This window comes from Cetorhinus maximus, chromosome 1, assembly GCF_964194155.1.
Source record: "Cetorhinus maximus chromosome 1, sCetMax3.hap1.1, whole genome shotgun sequence".
In the NCBI taxonomy this organism is placed as follows: domain Eukaryota; kingdom Metazoa; phylum Chordata; class Chondrichthyes; order Lamniformes; family Cetorhinidae; genus Cetorhinus; species Cetorhinus maximus.
The window spans coordinates 104,995,355-105,004,526 of NC_135879.1; the positions used below are offsets into that span (position 1 = coordinate 104,995,355).

At 40.2% G+C, this 9,172-nt stretch overlaps 1 protein-coding gene across 1 annotated transcript; it reads right to left on the reverse strand.

Annotated features, from left to right (window-relative positions):
* Positions 1-1,184: 1,184 nt before the first annotated feature.
* LOC144686415 (homeobox protein Nkx-2.5-like) lies at positions 1,185-3,763 on the reverse strand. The gene is made up of 2 exons (XM_078551624.1): positions 3,374-3,763; positions 1,185-2,585 (listed from the first exon to the last, which is right to left on the reverse strand). The coding sequence occupies exons 1-2, from the start codon at positions 3,678-3,680 to the stop codon at positions 1,969-1,971; spliced, it is 924 nt and encodes a 307-aa protein (XP_078407750.1). The 5' UTR covers positions 3,681-3,763; the 3' UTR covers positions 1,185-1,968.
* Positions 3,764-9,172: the final 5,409 nt, after the last annotated feature.

Consider the following 9,172-nt stretch of genomic DNA (forward strand, 5'->3'; position numbering starts at 1 on the left):
ACAGTTTAAAATATCGTTTTCTCCGATATTAGTCACGTTTTCCTCAAGAATAACGAACCGTGTAACTAACAGATGGCAATAAAAGCAGGACAATCTGTTTCAGAGGAAGAGCCACGTTAAGAGGTTACAGTACTGGAAAGCACGACTGGGTCATTTGTAAAACACTTAATGGGCGCTTTGAGACTGTTCCACAAATAATAGCTGTGTATGAAGGGACATCATTGCGACAACAAAGAACACCACGTAAAATTAACTCCAGTGACCGACAAAACTGCTCCACGTAATTTTAATTGCACAGGGCGCTAACTTATAAGAGAAGCAAAAATACGTTAAAACGTTGGGGTTTGACCGTGTAAAGAGCTCAGGTACATCCAACAAGGCACAGGTAATGCACTCTTATCACACCAGGTACAATCAATAGAATCACCTTGTTCCTTAAGCAGGTTGGACACAGTTAAGATTCTTTTCATTCTATCGGACTCATTTTTTATATAAAAGCCATATTAAAAGTACATTTCAATGCCGCCTTTTTAGATTACACCCCATGTAGTATGCACATCTTTCTGTATAATTAAGCACGATTATACAGCTTTTCTTGGTCGTAGGTATTTGGCGATTAAACATTAATATAATAATGGCACAGCAAAGGTACAATTAGTCTACATGCAAATCCGCGAGAAATCAGTATCACGCAAAGTGCTCGTGAGTAATAACTTCAAACCACCTTGCACTGTCTTCCAGAAACAAAAATCAATAAAACATAATTTCAATTCCATCAGTACCCATGGTTCGTGTTGGGTTGCTCGCGGTTGCCAGCGATCAATAAACGCGCCCAATATTAAATAATACAACAGCCGCGTAGACTTCGTTAGTAATAACAACAGAAAGTGCTGGGAAAACTCAGCAGGTTAGGCCGCAGCTGTGGAGAGAGAAACAGAGTTAACGTTTGGAGTCTGTATGACTCCTTCAGAGACTGTCAGGACCTGTCTTGTTAGGGGCAGCAAAGAGATTCCACTGAATGGACTCAAATCCATTACTGCTCGGTTATTTTAATCATTACTGCATCAATGTGTGAATTACTAGTGAAAAATATTTTAAAGAACGACATAAGGGCCACAAGACATAAGGGCTACAGAAATCAGATTTTGCTGAGTTTAATTCGGTTTAATATTCGTTGCAAACACAATTCACTTGTTGCCAACATTCCCATCACAGAGTTCATCCAGCTCCCGCATCTTCCTGGCGTTCGGATAATAATTGGCTAACCGGCTATAGGTGACCCGTACCTCCCTGGCGAAAAGCCTATTTTAGCTGGGGTCTGGTAGCGAATGATCTGAGCCAGAATGTGCAAAGTAGGCAAAATAATAAACGGAGTCCTACTGATTCATGTAAGCGACACAATTTCCCCTTTTTACGTCCGATTTGCGTCCAAACATCTCATTTGGTTCTCAGGTTTGAGTTAGCTGAGATGGAGGGATTTTACTTTCAACACTTTCTGGCGAATTCTGAACGCTTACATTGACATATTTAAATAAGCTGTTGAAACATGGCATTATCAATTAAATAATATCTCGTACAGCCGTTTCAACAATTGAATTAACACACTGCTTTATTAACTGTTCAAAAGTTACAAAATGTTTCTGTTATTGAGGTGGCGAGTCCAAGGCCTTACGTTTACCAGAAGACAGATCGGAAACTGACACTTAAGGCCTATCATTAGCACATCTGAAAACCTCTTTAGTTTCCTAATCAAATAGATCCGACCACACGTTACAAACAAACCGAATGTTAAAAGAATTAAAATACTATAATAAATAGAGTTCCTCGATTTCTTTTACTCAAATTTCTTACCATTCCAGGGATTCATTGTCTTCTTAATTTATTTATAAATTGAAAATTGCTCACATTATACTAAAGTCACCAGCTTCGCTGTCTCAGTCTCGTTTGCCAAGCAGGCTGGTTGTAATCTTACCACGCTCTGATTCCATGGAAAGTTCCTTGCAGAGCCGGGACCCCGGGGTTTTGGTGGGCCTGAGACTGCGCTGCCGAGTAATTCATGTTGCCAACGTTAAAATTCATGCTCATGTTGGCAAATGGGCTGGCAGAAGCATTCTGCTGCACCGCGGGCATGCTCGAATACATGCAGCTGTAGTCTCCGTCACAGGCTGCAGCGTTGTAGCTGGGGTAGATGCTGTAGCTGTACGGTGCCATGCTGACATTGTATGGTGCGCTGTATGAGGGCGATGCTCCCAGGCAAGGCTTCCCATCATGTACCAACACAGGCACTGCAACCCGGCGAGGGGCAGGAGGGGCTGCGCCCAACTCCAAATGCTTGTCCTGGCGCTGCCGCTTGCACTTGTACCTGCGATTCTGGAACCAGATCTTGACCTGTGTCGATGTCAGTTTTAAGACATTTGCCAGATGATCCCTTTCTGGGGCGGACAGGTATCTTTGCTGCTTAAAGCGTCTCTCCAGCTCATAGACCTGGGACTGAGAAAACAGGACTCGCGGTTTCCGCCGAACTCTCCTTCCAAGGCCTTCCAAAGCGTCGTTTTTCTTTGCTTCGCGCGTTAGATGTTTTCCTTCTAGGTCACAACACAAACACGAAAATGAAAGGAAAGTAAAACTATTATCGCGCTCATTTAAACTCTCGGTCTTTATAAGGTGACTGCCCTGCTCTCGCTTGGCAATCGCTTTAAAACTCGCTGAGATTAAGCGCTCAAAGGTATAGAATACGGAAAGAATGAACATTTCAACCTGCGGGCTCCTAAATTTGTGTCATTTACCTAGATTGTTTTGTACCTTATGCTAACTGAACGAAGATAAAATCAGACCATTTACTTTTTTGAATTCCTGCTAACTGCTGGTCTTGTTGATGAAGGTGTAATGAAGATGTGCAACATTATCAGGTCTCGATACCTTCCTACCCATTCCAGCTCACTTTAATAAACAGCCGACATCAATATCATTCAGGGACTCACATCAACCACTGACAAGCCTTTCCTGACACATTCCCCTACACACTTCAAAGGATCAGGACAATTGTAACTTGGTCCTATCATCCAATCAAGGGGGGCACAATATATTGCAGGAAAATACATTATAACTTGGCCTGCCACATTGTGGAGCAAGATCAAAAGCGGAGTGAGCAGAAATGCGCAGTTGCATCGATTCAGTTAATCCGATTCAATAGCACCACACTTCGATTTGATGATTTTTCTAGCCCTTTCGTCAAAATCAGCTCAGTGCAGTGCTCTCGGTTGTACTGGGGTACTTTCCTATGCGGTCTTTAATGATCGGGTAAACTATGTGAAGAGGCTCTGTTCACTGATAATCACTTAGCAAGTATTCGCCCCAGTGTTAGGGCATTTACCTTGACTGCTGCTTTGAAAAGACATGTCCATCTGCGATTCGCTGGAGTTCTCAGTATCATTGACGCTCAGGCCAGGTGAAAATGCCGCACGATTCCTCTGGACCTGGGGTTTGCCAACTTCATCTCCACCGCCTGAGAGGAGAGCGTTTTGAGGTTGATTCGCCTGCTCCAGCATATAAGGAGAAGACAGGAGGTCCAAAGTTGCACTCAAATGATCTGGAATCCACTGCTTTTGCTGGCGATGTTCGAGATTGAGAATATCCTTTACAGAGAATGGTGTCGTCGATATTGCAGGACTTGGAAGCATCTCGGGATAACTCCTGGGCTGTAACGGTACTTCTAAACTGTTAGGAGGACGGTGTGCAAATCCTGCCCTACATTACTGTTTGAATGACGTCAGTTTTAATGGCGCTTACCCAGTTAAAGCGTGACTGACATTAACAGGGGCAGAGCCGGAAAGCTTCAAGTTAAATACGGAGATTTCTATTGGCCACAAGGTAGCCCTGGGAAAACATGGCTTTATCCTGGGCTACGGACAGCGGCCAATTTCCCCTTTGAAGAATGACATTGGCGACGATTTCTTTAAAAGCCAGCATTCCTTTTATCTGGGCTACACTAAAAATATTAAAATGCCAAATTTTCCAGTCGGATTTAATAACCCTGCTACAAAATTAGTTACAATAAGAATTCGTTTAGTGATATTGCATGTTTACATAAACAGAAAGACAATTACCTAGCTTTAAAAAAAGTGTCAGAAATTAGCGAGATTTTTACAATGAGTTTTAACGCTTGAAGGTAACAAACACACACCTTTCAGTTACAAGACCTTTTAGGTGTTCCAGAAACTAGGTGTAGCAAATATTTGTGCAATGAATATCGTAAAATTCACCTATCATAAGGATGCCCTGCGATTTTAAAGCGCCTAGCAAATGTGTACAACGCGATTCTTGCACAGCCACCTGTTGTTGGAGGCCCTTTCCATTTAGATAATGTTTCCAGTGTCATTGAATGGGAGATGAATTTAACTGAACGGATGCTTTCACCTGAAGTAGCGTTTTCCCGCCCACTGCGAGACTGCTCCATCCTTCGATCATTCCTCCTGTTCCTCAGCCATCCTGAAAACACTGACAATCCTGTTGCATTTCGTTTATACAGACGTCAGTACATTATTTGCATCTATGTTAAATTCCCGATTCTGTGCTGTGTTATATTAGCCCAAGTGCAGCGAAGGTTCCTGCGAACTTAACGTGCGCTTGATAGATAGGCGGGATGGAAAAGGATTTATCTAATCTTGGAAATGTGCTGGCACTTTTTGACTTATTGTGGAAACTTCATGAGTCAAGTGAAGGATGTTTTCAGATGAAGAGCAGGGGTTTAAATTTGGCTGCAATCGCCATTCATCTAAGAACGAGGAAATAAGGGACTAGAGGTGCTAGAGTTTGGCTCAGACAAGAAAAAAATCACAAAAATTATATTGGTTATATTAAAGTTTTCTGTTTATTTCTGTACTTAGAATTACTTAGAAGAGGCTTTAATAAGCTCCCTTTAATGTGCCCCGATTACTAAAGTTCTCCGCTGAAAAAAAATTCCAGAATTTTGGCAAATACCTCGGGTTTAAAGTACACACATAATTTTATTCAGCGAATGACAGAAAGGTAATGGTGTAATTAATGCCTTAGGTGAGTGGGATCTGAAGCACCGACAAGCGGTTTTAATGGTTGACTTTGTCACAGATACAGTGTTCCGGTGGATCATAGGGCATGATAAGTGCTGACCTGCAATCTCTCCCTCACTCAATTAGCATTTTGAGAAGGACATTGTCGAGCTGCATGTCTGTCTTTCTGACTGAGTAATTAAACGCCAGATAGTTGAAGAGGCGAAAGAGCTAAAACATGTACCTCCGCTGTTTTCAAATCGCTTTTACCGACTGACATGCTGGAAAACGATTCCGTGCCTACAGTATTATGTAAATTCTATTGAATTAAAGGGCATCTGTAAATTGACAAGAAATCTTCCGCAAGACAAGGAATATTAAAATGATTTTTAAAAATTCACAGTGGAATTAATTTAGCAACAGAATTTGATTCGTGGATTATCTATTTGTTTGTTTGATCGATCAGGAGTATGTGGTTTGAAATTGTCTAAACAAAAATGGCCACTTTCCAGATTGTAATGTTCATGTAGACGCACTTATTCCTGTCATAAGTGTAGGGCTGTCATCAGGATTATATTTTGAGTATTTACTTTTACAGACAATAAGGCCAGAAAATCAAATCAAGAAATTAAACAGACTATTGCTACTGATGGTTTAATATTCCTATAACTTTGCTTAGTTTAAATTGTGGAAGCTATGCAATTCTAAGAACCTGTAAATAAAAATCAAAGGAATATATGTAGGAAGAGCTCAAACAAAATGCAGATCACAGTTTCAATGCCAATGAATTTTCTACTTACAGACATAACGTGCGATACTTGACGTATTACTTATGAACATTTTCATTGTAAAACTCGCAACTGAGATCACACTGTTTGTAATATTGCTTTCCACAATAACACCTCCATACATTTTGAATTGTTTGTCTAGCATGACATTGCGGGTATGTTAAACGACTCATCCATGAAAAGTAATCCTTCTTGTTGTGACATCCATTCTATTAGGAATTCTTGCTGTATCCACCGTTAAAATTATATACTTTAAAAGCGTAGTTTCTTGCTAAACAAACAGTACACATTACTGTTTTATTTGGAAATAAATATTCCGAATGGACATTCATGGCACATACCATTAGAGGGTGATTTTATTTTGGACCATATGTTCCTCAGTCAGATATCTTTTTTAAGTTAAAGTAATTTCCGATCTTTACCAAGCCGATTATTTTGCTCTGATTTTTTAAGGATGATAAGTAAAAAATCGAACTTCGGAAAGTTAGCTCGTATCTTCTCCTTCACTTCATTAGCTGTGGTGCTGATAGTTACAATCCAGGGTCACCTGATAAAAAACACTTTATCAGCAACGCATTAATACTTTTATCAAACAGATATCACGGCGTCTGTTTCAATTAAAATTCCTTTGGCAAAAATAATGATAATGCTCGGCAGTTTTCTGATGCAGAGCTGTGTGGAGCTGCTAGCCTGGGCATTTGGACAGCTCACCCGCTTGCAGCAGTCTGCCAAGCAGAAATAAAAAGCCAAATCCAGAAAGTAGAAGGGCCAAGGACAGTGTCGGGTCTGTTCAAAGCAATGAGCTCAATTCGACCTGACCGTCCCTTGCACCGTCAACATCAAATATGTTAACAGCAACTAGAAGCAGTACGATTTTAGAACTTTTCACCAGAGAATGGTGACCCGGCATTGCACCGCATAGTGTGTGAACCCTTTTCCTTGACTTCTTCAGCCGAAGTGACGGACTGGTTAGATTTCAGTGAATAACATCTTTCGAGAGGGTTTTTTTAGATAAGAAAAGTTGGCCAGTTTTAAGATATAAACTGCCTTACAATGGCGGGGCGTTTTGGGTTGAAGGATGGTTTTCGATGGCGGCGGAGAGCTAATCGGCTCCCAACACAAGACACCTATTTCTCAGAAAGTAAACACATGCCCAAGTGTTATTTAACTGTTTTGCTTTAAGATGATTAATAATACCCCAGACTGCCCTCACACTTATTAATAAGAAACTCGGAATACATTACAACCTGCTCCCACCACAATCTCATACTCCACGTCCTGAAATCTGTCCAATATCATTTATATCGAATTTAAAAGCAATATGAGTGTTTTTCAAAAAAAGTTAGTCTTGATTTTTTGGGGGCTGGAGTATTTCACTTAGATAGTCACTGACAGAATTATCCCTTTGAAATATCCCTTCCCCAAGTTAATTTGTTAAAAAATAAGTTAGGCGAAAGGGTGCACATTTATTTGGTTAAAAAAAAGATCAAACTAAACTAAATATGGGACTAAACAAGGAAACATGAATAAATGTCTATTTTGGATATCTTCTTGTACATAGTTTACTACTTCAACTAATACTCCAAACTCTGTGCGAATATATTGTGATCTCAATATTGGATTCTTTATAAAGTTGTTTATAAGTTCTCTTAATATGGGACTTCGAGTAAGAGGATTTTTCATCGCGTTTAAAATGCTCGAACTTGTCGGATTTAATGTCGCAAATATGGTACCAGGTTTTTTTCTTGGTGTAACATAAACTGAAGCTGCTCCTGACCAACTAAATTACTCCCAGTATTAAATATTGTCTGCTGGTTATAAAGGCGGCCGACGATGTAGAAATGTCAGGAGGCTTAACTTCTTTATCAGAGGCAAATCTCCAAGCCGCCCCTGTTCGGTTGCGCTCTGGGACGCATCCATTTCATGCGGCTGAGATAGGAGAGAGGAAGTCGCCACAAGCATTAAGTGTTGGGCTATTTCTTTTCCGCCCTCTTTAGCTACTGTCAGTCAACATTTCAGAGGCAGCAGCTAATCACTGACCCGGCAATCGACATATTCCCAGCAGCTGTTAGCTGGATGGCCTTACGTGCGTTAACTCGGCATTACTCACTCAAACAAGCGGGTCAAATCTGTCTGGTTTCAAAGCAGCCAAAATACAGTGGTGAGTCATGAGGCCGATTCATGTCCTACGCTGGACAATTGGGCATTTAAGTCGTTTTACATCTGTTGCTGGGTTTTTTTTAAGCCGGTTCATATGAACACGCCGAACTATATATATAAAGAGGTTGATATGGAAGCCCAGATAAATACATATCACAGTGCCTTATAATATTAAGATAAGAATCAGCTTAGAAATGTTTAAAATGATGAGCGTTTCCATTGCGCAAATTTTATTTTACATAGGGTTAACAGCACAAAATAGGCCATTCGGCCCAACCAGTCCATGCCAGCGTTTAAACTCCATTCTAGCCTCCTCCCATCCCTGTTCATCTAAATCTATCAGCGTAACCCACTATTCCATTCTCCCGCGTATGCCTGTCCAGTTTACCTTTAAATACATCTACACTATTAGCTTCTATGGTAGCGAGTTCCCCATTCTCACCACTCTTTGAGTTGTAGTAAAGCTGAGTGTGACAATAACAGTATATTCCGCACCCATTAACTGAGCTTTAGGCTTTGGAGGATAAAATTAGATCCCAAAACGAATAATGCAAGTTTCAAAAGGCTGACCATTTATTCCATAGAGTTCCCAACTCGAATCGATATAGATTTTTTTTTGCGCCAGAATATAGGACTCGTTTGTGCATGAATAGGTTTTTGGACAATTCAATGCACGAAAATAACCGAGCTTGCTAATAAAGGGGGTCTGCTACTAAAAGCAATAACACGTGTATTTAGGAATATCATTACTAAAATATTGCAGGGTTATTTTGTTACCGCATCTACAAAAAACGTTCGTTTTTTTGTAGTGACAGCGGATACATTTGAGATGATAACTGATCTAAAGGCGATGGGATGGGCATTTAGAAATACACGTTATTAGGTATGGTTCATTAAAATATCAACAGGAAGAGCAGCAGAAATTTAAAGGGTTTAAATTTAAATTTAAATCACAGCAGTACTTCATATTTATTTTCATGTTTTGGAATAGGGGACAATTTTTTTGTGCTCTTCAAAGTGAGAGATATAATGGTGTGCTAAAGTACCCAGTCAGCATTAATCCCTCCCAGGTCTGAATATTTCAGTGACAAAGCTAACAGAAACTTTACACCAATCAAATATGCACTGAAAGAATAAATAAAATGAAATATTTCAAACATATTTGCTTATATTAGCTTTACATTTCTTCGTCTCTTT

What these genes read in the sequence shown, in the direction of transcription:
- LOC144686415 (XM_078551624.1), bottom strand. Translation starts at nt 3,680, where the DNA reads ATGCTTCCAAGTCCTGCAATATCGACGACACCATTCTCTGTAAAGGAT. An exon ending in TTTTCAAAGCAGCAGTCAAG is followed by an intron (nt 2,586 to 3,373) that starts GTAAATGCCCTA and finishes GTTGTGACCTAG; the next exon opens with AAGGAAAACATCTAACGCGC.